Source organism: Crassostrea angulata, chromosome 5 (assembly GCF_025612915.1).
Source record: "Crassostrea angulata isolate pt1a10 chromosome 5, ASM2561291v2, whole genome shotgun sequence".
Classification (NCBI taxonomy): domain Eukaryota; kingdom Metazoa; phylum Mollusca; class Bivalvia; order Ostreida; family Ostreidae; genus Magallana; species Magallana angulata.
The window spans coordinates 28087325-28101422 of record NC_069115.1 but is presented as its reverse complement, the minus strand read 5'-3'; the positions used below and the strand labels follow the sequence as shown (position 1 = coordinate 28101422).

General features: G+C 33.5%; 2 protein-coding genes across 2 annotated transcripts; both read right to left on the bottom strand.

The window, feature by feature from the left end:
- Positions 1-242: 242 nt before the first annotated feature.
- LOC128185896 (F-box/LRR-repeat protein 7-like) lies at positions 243-5797 on the bottom strand. Its single transcript, XM_052855600.1, has 4 exons — positions 5749-5797; positions 2804-4309; positions 2226-2275; positions 243-1857 (listed from the first exon to the last, which is right to left on the bottom strand). The coding sequence occupies exons 2-4, from the start codon at positions 4111-4113 to the stop codon at positions 1154-1156; spliced, it is 2064 nt and encodes a 687-aa protein (XP_052711560.1). The 5' UTR covers positions 4114-4309; positions 5749-5797; the 3' UTR covers positions 243-1153.
- A 2658-nt stretch (positions 5798-8455) lies between these two features.
- LOC128183910 (ras-related protein Rab-21-like) lies at positions 8456-14072 on the bottom strand. Its single transcript, XM_052853132.1, has 6 exons — positions 13778-14072; positions 12697-12756; positions 12299-12406; positions 11445-11563; positions 10540-10628; positions 8456-9954 (listed from the first exon to the last, which is right to left on the bottom strand). Exons 1-6 carry the CDS (start codon positions 13907-13909, stop codon positions 9836-9838), a joined length of 627 nt encoding a protein of 208 aa, XP_052709092.1. The 5' UTR covers positions 13910-14072; the 3' UTR covers positions 8456-9835.
- Between the last annotated feature and the right edge of the window lie 26 nt (positions 14073-14098).

The following is a 14098-nucleotide window of genomic DNA, read 5'->3' as shown; positions in this document are numbered from 1 at the left end:
AACGGTTATTCGAAAAATGTAATTATTCGATGAAATTTTCACTCTCACTGTGCGCCCAGATTCGTACCGAATCTACATCTTATGCGCCCATTTTCTTTGCCTGAACTATTATTAATGCATGGATAATTGGATATAACAAACATGTAGTTTTATTAATAGCTTCCCAGGAAAACACAGCATTACTGATATGGTGTGCAATTTACATAATCTCTCTCTCTCTTGCAAAGAACGATAACTCTGAGTAAGGTGGTTGAATTTATTTAATGGTTTTAATAGTAAATGGTTTTAATTTTTAACAATAGAAATTCAACTTTAATAACTATTGAAATATAAAATACACAAATTACAAAAACACAAAAAAATAAGAAAATACTAATAAATAAAATGGGACGGAAAATATAATTTAAGCTAATCAGTTTATGTGGCATATAGGTACAGGTTTCTTTGTAGAAGTAGCATTATGCAAAATTTAATGGCACAAAATATTTTTAAATAAATTCCTCAAATATATGTAAAGAACAGGCATACTAGAACTTGTAGAAAAAATTACAACTTTCAAGCTGCAGAAACGCATAAGCCGAATTGTCAGAGTGTGAAATGACTGCAATAAAATCTCTTGCGAAGTCTTTTCTCGCCCCCCCCCCCCCCCCCAATAAAAAAACAAACAAATAAACAAACAAACAAAAAACAGGAGAGGGCTACATTTTTTAAGGTAAGTGCAATAACATTATTATATTGATATATTATCAAAATGACACTGTATTAGCGGAAACATTGTGAAGTAATTTTGAACATTTGTATATTTAGTGCAAGAAGGATGAACTGGTTATATGGTTTAACCGGTTAAAAAGTTTCACAACTGACAGCAACTGTAAACCAAGTATTTTATGTATGATAAATTTCCTTGACATTCGAAAGTAATCTCTACTTGTGGATTATTTTGTCAAGGAACGGTCTTTGTCTCTGTATGAAATAAATCAACTAATCCTTACACAAAGAAATTTCATGCAATTGTCTAGGATCAGTTTTTTTTTACTTATAAAATGCCACTCAGGAATTAAAATTAATACCTATAATAATTGGTTTACAGTATCTATGTATATTGCCCCAACAAACACTTAATTAAAGCTAACACTTAATTAAAGGTAATTAATTACTCCAGGATGTGTCCGTCAGAGTTGTACAACAGCACATCCAGGTGGTAGATATTCCCTTTGTAGCAGCCCCTACAGAACACATTCACTCTCTTACAAGAATTCACGCTGCTATCCATCGACAGTATGTCCGTCTTCAGAATCTCCGGCGATTTGGTCGTCAGCGAAACGGTGCAGGGCAGAGAGCAGTGATCAAAGAGATTCTTATAACCGTCCAATGACATCAGAGGGTTCTTCTCTATGAAGAGCTGTCGCAGGCCCTTACAGTGCGTTGCTATGGATACCAGAGACTGGTCAGTCAGGCACATCTTCTGTATCATGGATCCGCTGGAGATGTTGAGGAGCTTCAGTCCCTGACACCCCCGGGCGATGTACGATATTCCCAGATCCGTCGTGTTGAAGCAGCCCTTAATGTCTAGCTCGCGTAGGTCCGGGCAATTCATTGCGATCTGGCGTAGACAGTGGTCGGTGACCTTGGAACACAGGCCCAAGTTCAGGAAGCGTAGTTCCGAATGGACTTTGGGTGAAGGAATCGATGAACAGGTCAGGGCATTCAGAAAGTTTGCTCTAGCTCTAGTTCTGTCCAGTTCTGATTTCTCGTCTGTTTTATGGTTTGTATTGTCACATGTTTGCGTGCTGTTTTCTGGATTATTCTCTTCCACCAACTCGGGGTCTGCTGCCAAAGATACTCTGCCGTTATCATCTGGAGAAACAGATGAATCATAAACATTATAAGCATACACGTAAATTAACAATTACACGGGAATGCTTACAAATAGAAGCTTTGTAAAATGTATAAAAAAAAGTCTGATACTGTTCAGTCGTATATTAAGATGAATAGATGATGCAATTAGAGATGAAGACTTACTTCGTCAAAAACCAAATTATTTGCTTAGGTAACCAGGTAACAGGTTTTTTTTTCAAGAAAAAAACCAAGAAGATTTCTTCAAGTCTTTTGAATAAAGATTAGAATATAGTTTTTAATGAAAAAATTAATTCAAATACATTTACACTCTTAATAACACTGCTAGTATCAGAAATGAATTGATAATTTAAATATGTATACAATACCATTCAATATGTCAGGGAGATTTGACAATATTTCTTTTTCTTTTAAATATCTGGAAATAAAATTGTATCACAACTATCAGTATATGCAGAGCAAATGGTTACAAAAGTATGAATAATCTAAATTATAAAAATGTAAAGTAAATACTGGTATATCCTGTATAAAAAGTGGATTCCAATTATGTGCTAATTTTATAAGTAATCGAAGTTTTGTAGAATTTATCAACATGTGAACAATTTCGAAAACAAAATTCATTCTATGAATTCTTTACTCCAGCAAGGGTTACTCATACCATTTGTTACTTTCTTGGATTTACATGTAAAATGCATGTACTCCTCAACTTATGAATATAAACACAGTTTAATAAAGTATATGAGGATCTCTTCCAAGACTTTTGTTATTCATGTACAATTGAAACAGCTTAGAAAGCAAAATTTTACTTTAGCCTAAATACACTGAATTTTCACATCCAAAGTTATCGTTTACACGAAAGGAATAAGTAATATGAAACTTTAAAAATAAGACTTAGTCTAAAATTATGAGAACTGACACTTAAGTCCTATATGTTTTCTGTAGTTACCTATCATAGGGAGTCTCTATCTGATCAAACGCTTCGAAATTCAGATTCTGTACAAATGGACAGTTGGCCACATTCAGTGTTTTCAGCCATTTACAGGACGTCACCAATGGGTTGATGCCTTTGCCGGTCAGATGAACACATTCGCTGAAGTTCACGGTCTGGAGATGGTTACAGTGCTGCGCTAGCACCTGTAGTGTGTTATCCGAGACTGACAGACATCCGGACACGTCTAGCTGCATCAGGTTACAACAGCTCCGAGCCAGCTGGTCCAAGCCCAGGTCCGAGATCTGAGCACTGTTACACATGGTGAGCGAGCGCAGTGCATGGGAATTCTGGGATAAATAATCCAGTCCTCCGTCCGTTATGTTGGATTTGTGGTAAAAGATTTCCGGATCCGACACGCATAGAGATTCAAGGTTAGGGCAGTGGGTGCATAAATGTTTGATTGAAATGTCTGTAACATACATACAGCCAGCAAACGAGACTTTGCGTAGACCTGGACAAGACCTACAAATGTGTTCCATTCCTTTGTCATTCACGCTGGTGGAATTCAAATGAAGGGAGGTAATTCCTGATTTTTCCGGTAAAGATTGGAAGCCGGCATTGGATATACCATCACATCCATACAGAGCAAGTTCCTTCATGTTTTTACAAGCATCTAGCAGAGCACACAGAGTAGAGTCATATAACTTGTTCACACTGGCAATGTGAACAACTTCCAATTCCAACAGACCGCTGAACATGTCTGCAAGCATTTCATTGAACCTGTTCTGATGGAAGGCAGGTTCAGCAAATGTTTCAATACACTTGGAGCTCTCCGTTATTTTGAACACTTTCAAATGTGGAAGTTTTTTCATGGTTACGAAAAATTCTCCATTGCTGCAGTATGCGTAATAATAACTGACTTCAATCGAAGACAATCCTGAACATTTATCCACGAGGGGCTCTAAATACCCGTTTGGGATCGACGGTATCTTAAGTGATGAGATATTACTCACATCCACGTCTTGATGTAAAATACACTTAAGAATTTTTAGGAATGAAAAATTGGTCTCCCGTTGCTGGAAAGCTTTCTCAAAAACTAGATGCTGTAGGCCTCTGGACACTGATTTCAGGACTGAAAGCAGTTCCTCTTCGGTCAGCTTTTCGTCAATCTGTTGGCTGTAGTGAACCGTGCCCCACAAGCTGTGGTGGAAGCACAGATCCCTCCATGCAAGACATGTTTGCTGGACAGAGAAGAAGAGATTGTACAGTGGAACATATGAGAAAATCAACAAGAGTACCTCCTCTGGGAGATCTAAAATCTCCATGTTAACTCAGGATACTAGTCTTGTCTTTTCCATACAGAAGATGGCCTGCAGAATCCATGCATGATGGAGCAAGGGGTCACAACTGAAGAATTGAATTTTGGCATCTTCTTGAAAATGGAGCATGACCTTGTCCACATTGATCCAATATAAGATAGACCATAAATCTGCAGTTATTTTTTCTTCAAATGGCAATTACCTGGAAGATATTAATACATGTTACATAAAGAAATCATTAATTCAGATCATTCAGAAAACACTCTGGCAATTCTAGTATGCCAGAGAAATGGGTCATCTTGATAGAGATTCAGCTTGACTTGATATTCAGACTGATGCCTTAACCCAATCTTGTGACAGTCCTAAACAATTTAGTTGAAGTTGGAAATTAAGCACTAATATCCTTATTTTAATCATGTTAACCACAACATGTTACAAACTTTGGGGCAAAGCTTTCAGACATGAATTGATGAGGGGTCAGTCCAAATATCAAGTACAATAATTTTAGCAAGCACAGCTCACCGGCACTGCCAGATAGCACTGGCAAATGCCTGAAGCTCTAACGACAATGCCTCAGAAAAGAGAAAATTTGAACTACAATACTTCCTTTGACGTACTGAATTTTCTGTCATCAGAATTGTACTCACAATTCCATGTAAATTATATATAGTTACCAATGTCAAGTTCTCGTGTAACAAGTTAAAAATGTATCGTATTTTAGCAAAAGAATAAATAAAATGGATGATTACGTTGAAAAATTGTGGAGGTATTCCAAGTGACTCCCAAATGGAGAAAAGATGTCAACATTCCCCATTATGAATCTCCGTAGGAAATCTGTTTTCGTTCTTGTGAATTTTTACGAGGGAAAAATGATGATGTGTGAATGAAGTTATCTCGGAAAATTTCCCTTTCACTTTGTTCAATAATGCATAAGTATTACATGTGATGTATAACATTATAATGTTATTAAGGCAAGATCTAGTAAATGATTCCTGAGAGTCTTTTTGATGCTAGAACCATTATGACGTCATAATTGATTTGAAGAATTTTTTTCCCGTACTTTACAGCTTTAAAGGAATTATGTAGATAATTAAACAGTTTCTTGACATTATATATAAAATCGTGGAAAAAGTAATCCCGATACCTATATTCAATTCGACATCATTTTAAAGAGGAGGTCAAGAGCTTGTTTAATTCCGTTTTTGGAGAGACTGTAGGCATTTTAGATATATTTCATTAGTCAAAAAAGGACAAAACTCCGAAATTTGTTCCTTATTTCCTTCATATTTTCTAGAAAATGACAGTTTAAAACATGATTTTTCATTGTATTTACCAAAAATTTTAGCCCCGGTACACCCTATCAAACAAAGCTATTGTTATGAAGCATCATTGAAAGAATTCATATCCTAAATTTCATAAATCTGTAGGCACCTTTCATTTACTAGATCTTGTAATTTACGAATAAAGTTACCAATAAGTTGAATAACTAAATAAGTATGCCACTATTCCTCTATAAAATAATGTTAGCAATTTCAAGTTTCTTAAAATCTGTAATGTTTGTTAAAGCAGTTTAACTGTATTATTATCATTCGCATACACATCAAATTATTTTCATAATCAATAACAATATCCAATACATACATTTTTTCGTAGTGATGAGGAAGTTTTCTACGTTTAGAGGTAAATTCCCTATAACGGGTGTCATTATCTTTCGTTCCCCTGTATGTTCGGGTCCTATCGGAGAGGGGGGGGGGGGGGGATAATGTTAAAGAACAAAGCTTGGTCTCTTGGTACTGAAACATATTTTTGCTGTTTGAAAACAAAATCTTGGGGTCTGTTTACATAATCTTTTATTTTTTAATTCATAATAATTATTTCTGTTAATAAAGTTTTTAGTTTTACATCAAGACAAGTTGTATCAGAGACATAAAGAACATATCTATGTCTCTGGTTGTATTAACTTTTTAGTTCAGTTTTCATGCCCTTAATTATTCACACTTTTGTGAAAAAGATGTCTGGTACATGTCCTAGTGAACAGATGCACACTTTCGTTTCATGATTGCTGTTTTCATGCCTCCAAAAAGTAGAGTTTTCCCGAATTCTTGGTGAACTGAGAATGATTAATATTGAATTTGTAAAAATTACGAAATTTCAATGAGTTGGACCATGGTTAGAAAGAATAATTTTACTGTGACCAGGCTATGCTCAGATCAAATTACTGTGACCTGAGCTCAAAATTATTAATATTGAATTTGTAAAAACTACGAAATTTCAATGAGTTGGACCATTGTGACCCGAGTGTAGCCTGGTCACAGTAAGATTATTCTTTCTATCGTTAAACCGGGTCCGTAGGACATCTGTCATTTTAACGAGAGAACATTCTATCTGGACCATGGTCAGTAGGCGTATGCTAGGCTGGACTTGGTTTTCCGATGATGCATCCAACAAAACTGCTCTTCATCAATTGTTTCATAAAAATCTTATAATTATTAAATAGCAGATAGCCATAGCTGTCTGCTTTGATAATCAACCATTGAAGGTACATGCCTGTAGTATTTTTGGTAGAGATAATACACCTTAAAATTTAAGAAGAATACTGAAAGAAATAACAGAAGACTAAATTCAGTAATTATATTTTTTTAATTCAATATTTTCACATGAAATAACAACTTATCACAGAATTCACTCAATCATCCATGAAAAGCGATCAAAATCAAACAATTTTCATCTCGCTGCATTCTTGTATCAATGAGATTAAAATGGGCTGCATTCCTTTCATATCAAACCAATCATAGACAATGGCAGTCTGCAATCACTAAAAACTACACAACAACTGGCTGAAACTTAACAATAATTGTACATGGACATTAAAGTATGATGTACAAATGTACTGGGTATATCTTATGGACAAATTCAAACCCCTCTAAACTAAAGAATGATGCATGTGTTGGCAAAATAGTATTTACAGTAATAGATATAATAGATAGTATCATCTGTTAGTATATTTCCAGTGGACAAATACAATCCATTGAAAAAAAATTGTTAATGGATAATATGGTAAATATTGGCCAAAAGTTGGTATATTATTATCAAACAAAAAAGAGTATCTGGACATTACAATTAGAAAACAAATTGACACTTGCCTAATGCTCATCCTCTATCTTATTTTGTGAAACTCAATACAACTACATGTACACTACATTAAATTTAAGTTATATCTATGATGATACTTCATCATACTATGAGAGAATTGCAGGTCTGGAAAAAAGTACACAGGAACAACATAGTACAAAAATAGCAGTCCCACACAACATTCATATTGGTCACTAAAGCTCTGCTTACATATCACTCAACACCCCTGATGTACACATGCACCTAATAATTTCATGCAGTCATTCATATCTAGGACAAATTTTGGAGGAGCAAGGACAATTGGTTATTTCTGGATTACAAGAAAACTGCCACACAAACAGAGGAAAAGAGGCTCAATAGTCAAATGGGAAATCTGGGATAAAATATTAATATGTGGCCCCTTAAATTGCAAGGGGACATAACTTAAACTTCATTTCTTTTTTTACTAAAACAGTTTATTACCTATTTCAACATGGTATAACATTAATCAATGCAACAGCATTTGTCATTTTAACTAATTTAGCAAATAAAATATCAATCCTTTTACTGGTACATAAAATTATTCATTCCATTTTGAATGACATTACATGCATGTTCATTTTTTTCTTTCTTATGCATGATTATTAAAAATTGACCTGAAAAGAATACTTCAACATGTATGCTTTAGAGCATTAAACATTGAACTGACATAAGGAAAACACAATTAAAGTTACAAAATCCCATAGGGTTTTTTTAAATAGAAAACAAGAGCCCCTTTTTGCAATAAAAATGAAATATTGAACTGATATAAGGAAAACACAATTAAAGTTATGAAATCCCATGGGGTTTTTTTCAATCGAAAACAAAAGCCCCTTTTGCAATAAAAATGAAATCAACAAATTACAGTGTATGAAACACTAAACAATTTAAGGAATGCATCCAGTTATCTTTACAATGACGTAATTGACTGCATCCAAATTTTTTAAATACAACACTTTAAAAGCTGCTGAAAGTGAACTTATATATTCTACATAATTAGGATATCTCAGTTAATTATCATTGTTTTATATATATATATATATATATATATATATATATATATATATATATATATATATATATATATATATATATATATATATATATATATATATATATAACTATTTTTTACATTATTAAATATGAATTCATATACATGTATTACATGTACATTCCAATAAATTATACGTGTAAAAAGGGGATAAATATCCACTTTGAATTCGATCTGATTAGAAATGATCTTTGGATAAAAGTTGACCTGAAAAGAATACTTCAACATGTATGCTTTAGAGCATTAAACATTGAACTGACATAAGGAAAACACAATTAAAGTTACAAAATCCCATGGGGTTTTTTTTTCAATAGAAAACAACAGCCCCTTTTGCAATAAAAATGAAACATTGAACTGACATAAGGAAAACACAATTAAAGTTATGAAATCCCATGGGGTTTTTTTCAATCGAAAACAAAAGCCCCTTTTGCAATAAAAATGAAATCAACAAATTACAGTGTATGAAACACTAAACAATTTAAGGAATGCATCCAGTTATCTTTACAAATGACGTAATTGACTGCATCCAAATTTTTTAAATACAACACTTTAAAAGCTGCTGAAAGTGAACTTATATATTCTACATAATTAGGATATCTCAGTTAATTATCATTGTTATATATAACTATTCTTATACTTTACATTATGAAATATGAATTCATATACATGTACATGTATTACATGTACATTCCAATAAATTACACATGTAAAAAGGGGATAAATATCCCACTTAAATCATTTAAGAGCAACCTCCTCAATTCTTCTGGATTTTTCCTATTTAAAAATGCTTTCATACACTCAATGCTCTGGAAAATGTTTGAAAAAAAGAACTAAAAATCTTGTACATTCTGAAAAAAAGAGCTGCAGAATGCCTACCTCAAAAGGGTTACAATTAACAAAGACTAGATATCAATAAAAAAAATAACGGTATATGTCTATTATTTCAATTTTTCTTTGAAACAGGCAAACTTCTGTTATAGATCAATGCAAACATTATTGTACGTAACTGTATATTAACTGAAATAAAAAATCAAGCTTTTCAATAGATTTGCAAAAGAATGATCAATGGGATTCAGCACTATATAAAGAGGTTTTTAGCATTCTGTAAATTTACAATGAATCTTTTTACATGTGCAAGTACATGAGTACTATAAAATTCTCTGGATGAAAAGAGAATCTTATTTCATAAAACGCATTTCCATATGACATGCTCTACTTTTACATGAACATGTATTATGCATTTCATTTTATCATGCAATAATGCCAACATCACATTTCAAATGTGATATTTGAAAAAAAAAAAAACCATACACACAAATATTTGGGAATTCCTAGAAACCTTTCAATATCAAAACCCAAAACATAATTGCAGCCATGATGCGACTCATAGCTTAAATACTAATGCACTTCCTGAAACTTAATTTAAACACTATTATAACCTATTTGAACTTTCCATCAAGACTTGAAGAAGCTTGCTTGTTCTTTCTTTTGGGAGAAAAAAAACCTGGCATCACTATGGCAACAGTGTCAACAACAACCTGACTTTTGTTGTGCTGGAGTATCGTCGTCGACGACAACAACACTTTTACGGTTCGTACTGTCTTTTTGATTCCTGTTGTTATCCTGTCCTGCTTTCTCTATCATACCTGAAAAATAACAATAGCTTATACTAACAGTAAATATGAAACAAACTGCAATAAAAGATATGTTTATACTTGTAAATGAATATCTAATTAATTTTGAAGTGCAATGAATGTTGAACAAAACAGTGAAATACTGTAAACCAACTTCAATTCGCATATATATGAGAAATATTTGTAAGGAAAAGTCTTTGCTGTAATGGATGTAGTGACAACTCAAGTGTGAAGAAGGTTTAATCACAAAAATTAGTCATCACATACCAGTTTATATCTGACTGTTAAATTTAGAATTAAAGTAATCGTGAATAAAAATTGGTTTACAGTGCTATTTTGGAACTTCTATCACAATTTATTCATCAGCACTGATGTTTTCTATATCAATTAGAATATGCAAATGATACAATGGGTGGTAAACAGCACATTCAGTTTATAAGAGACACTGAGGAGGTTCTGGGGAAGATGAAAACGAACAAAATTGAACCCAGGCGTAACTATTTTTTTTTACAAATCACATTCCCGCTTTCGATACATTGAAGTATGTCTAATGAACATTATAATGAATAAGATTTGACATCATCATTTGTGACTCACCTTTACTTAAATCTAGGAACATTTCCTCTATACCTTTGTTCAGTTTTGCAGATGTGTGAAAATGTTTAGCCCCCACAGATGCAGCATAACTACAAAATCAGATAAATAAGTCAGAATTAGGATTCAATCAAGAACAAAATTACTTCATATTCATTTTGGTTAAAAATCATTTTCGGTTCAACATCATTCAACTTCAGATCACAAATTTTAACTTATTACTGTATAATTTTACATCTCAGTTCACAAATTCCACGTTTTAAGAATACCTGTATCATTAAAAATTTTATATAATTTTTTAAGTGAATGAATTAAGTTTGCAAGTAGCTTCTGAAAAATCCATAAATAGAACTTTGAAATTTGTACAGTTATTATGGATCCAGATCAAACTGCACTTTCATCAATCCTATAATATTCACAAAAATATCCACATTTGAACCAAAATGAACACGAGAGCTTGTGGTCCAAATCTTAATTTGCACTATACAGAAAGCCTCTCTATTCCTTTTTAATTCCTGACAAACACATGTACATTAATTTACTCAAGGGTAACTGATCTGCTTGTCTCCTCAAAAACCCTAAACAGATTCATCTAAAAAAAAATTTAACAAATTTTAAGCACTACCACTATACCAAATGAATATAAATTACATCAGACTAGTGCCCAATCTATAGTCATGCATCTGATATCGTTCACTTCCAACTCCATTTATTCTAACTGAACCTGTCTAAAAGAAGGAGAGGAAAGAAACGTATTAGAAAGTCTTGACTTCGGAACATGCTATAACCTTTACAAAACAAGGATATGGATGCAAGGAATTACAAAATGACTGTATTTCCTTACACAATACACCACAATAGAAGAGAGTAATCAATTTCCATAAACAAAAGACAAACTGATTACGTACGCTTCCGCGTCTGCCACAGACACGTGGCGTTCCTTCTCTAAGTCTATCTTGTTTCCCGCTATACACAGACAGATGTCATTGCCCAACATCTTCCTCAGCTCCTTCACCCAGTTTTTCACCTGAAACAGAAATTCAATGAAATTGAAATTAATCAAATAGACTTTTGAGATGTTATCTTTTGCTTGTGTTCTGTCATAATTATGAGATAAATTGAACTTTTTTTAAATTGATCAGCAAGAAACACTTGACTCTCCATTTGATAGAAATTCCACATATATGGGTGTTGTATATAAATTATACACATTAAGTTTATAAATATACATGTATGCAAATGTTTATGTCTGTCTCCTTTTAATTATAAAACTTTTTCCCTTTTGTGTATGTGTTAATTGTGCATTATGAGTGTTTATTGCAAAATCATCCTGTTGCCCCTTAAGGGCCCTTAATATGGTCAATATAAAAATTGAATTGTACAGAATATTGTCATTTGACATGCCAATACTCACAAAGCAGAGGGAAGTTTAGCAAATTCATCCATGCAAAGCTACATGTTTGCATTGACTTGAGTTCTTTAATAGTCCATGAACATATCAATATATACTTACTGTAGATTGGCAAATAATCACCACGGTTTTAATTTCACTATGTTCGCGATTTAACATTTTCCCGCGAAATTAAACCCATCGTGAATACTATTATTAGTTTTCAAAAATGTTTCAATGCTTATATTCTGATCAATTGATTTTTAAGCAGTGTGAAATTAAAACCATCGCAATTGGTACTTGGTATAGAAATCGTGAAATGTTCACAAAGTGGAATTAAAACGACAGTATATATGTATACTAGACACATACCTTCTGGAAGGAGTCTTCGTCAGTGATGTCATACACCAGTATTGCACCGTTACTGTCGCGGTAGTAGATGGGACCCAGGGCATGGAAGCGCTCCTGACCCGCCGTGTCCTACAAAGGGAACCAGTTACATGTAATCAGTCTCATGGGAAACTAGCCAAAATATCATCACAATATTCTTTATACACATTTCATTGTATATTATGTAAATAAATGCTTTACGCAAATCGTTTTTCAACATTGTGTCTTATTCCATGTTTTCCGGTTTACTCTCAAATTTTACGATAGGTAAATTTCAGATTCAGTCTTATTCATCATACACGGGTACCAATAGGAACAAATCAATCCCTTTTGCACTGAAAAGCATGCATGCAACTCATAAAACTTTCAAATATTCTTACCCATATTGACAAATTGACTCTTTTTCCTCCAATGTTTAGTTTCTTGGTTAGGAAAGAGGCCTATAAATGATACAAAATCAATGTACATAATTTTCAAAATTGAAATTCAGTTACAATTTTTTAACTTGTAAGTAAATGTGGATGTTTTAAAAATTTTATGTACATCAGACTTTCCATATATATTTTCAAAGTTAAATCCACCTCCGTGCCATTAGGCACATAAGGACAGTGCTTATCTCTGGTTTCTGTGGTGCTAAGTGGATGAGAGTCATTGACTACCCATGGATGGGACACCAGTCCATCGCAAGTTAACTCCCAGTATATGCTGGTACCCAATTTCAAATTTCAGCTGGGTGGACTGAGACAATGTACTAGGTAAAATGCCCCATTCAAGTGCACATCACACATCAAGTGACCAAAATGAGGTTTGAACCTTCCGGTTCCTGGTCTAACGCCCATGACCACTGAGCCATGTGTTCCACCCGTGTACATTTTTTAGGTCATTACAATTGTTAGTCTTGACAGCCAATACAAGAGCACAGAGACATTCAGAGTAAGGTATATTTCTGTAAAAATCTATTGCAGGGATAAATTTTCTTAGCAATTTTCAGAGGACGGAATAAGGTTTTCAAAATTAAATATGAATTTTGTCATTGTGTTGAAAAGAAGTACTTTTTCACAGTGTTGTCAGTTGTTTTAAAATGGTGTATTTCAGTAAATGTTTATGTCAGCAGCCGTGTTTGACTGTCAGTAACAATATGGGTCTCGATACTCGGCAGGGACGTATATAGATACTAGTATATACATCCCTGGTCTCGATCAGTAGCTAATGCAGTGGTTAGTACACAGTACCACAACGGAAGGCTAGGAGCCCTGGTTAAGTGACATGACTTCATTTTAAAATACTCATGTGATATACATGTTAAATAATATCATAAGAATTATTATCATAAAAGTGAATACTTATCTAACACCCCTTTTACATGTGTTTTAAATGCACTCGTGCTCCGTGCTGTCATTTATCAATCAACAACAGGAGGACGTAATACAAACATGTATGGCTAAAACTCCATTAAATTACCTGTAATGTTGTTATATGTTTATCGTTAAATTTATTTTCGACATATCGCAGAACCAGTGAAGTTTTTCCCACACAACCTTCTCCAAGAAGAACGCACTTGAACGAGAAGTTCCGACCGCCAGAATCCGCCATCGCTTAATTCCGACAAAATATGTTCAAATATCTTGTGATGTACTGTTACGAGGCTAAAATTAAACATGTAATCATCATCTGTAGGTTACTTCTGCACTTCACTTTAACAACATGGCGTTTCTTTTTGTTTACGTCATGAAGAGATGGTCACGGGTTTCTTCCGCTTTAAGGCCGCAACATCAATAAAAA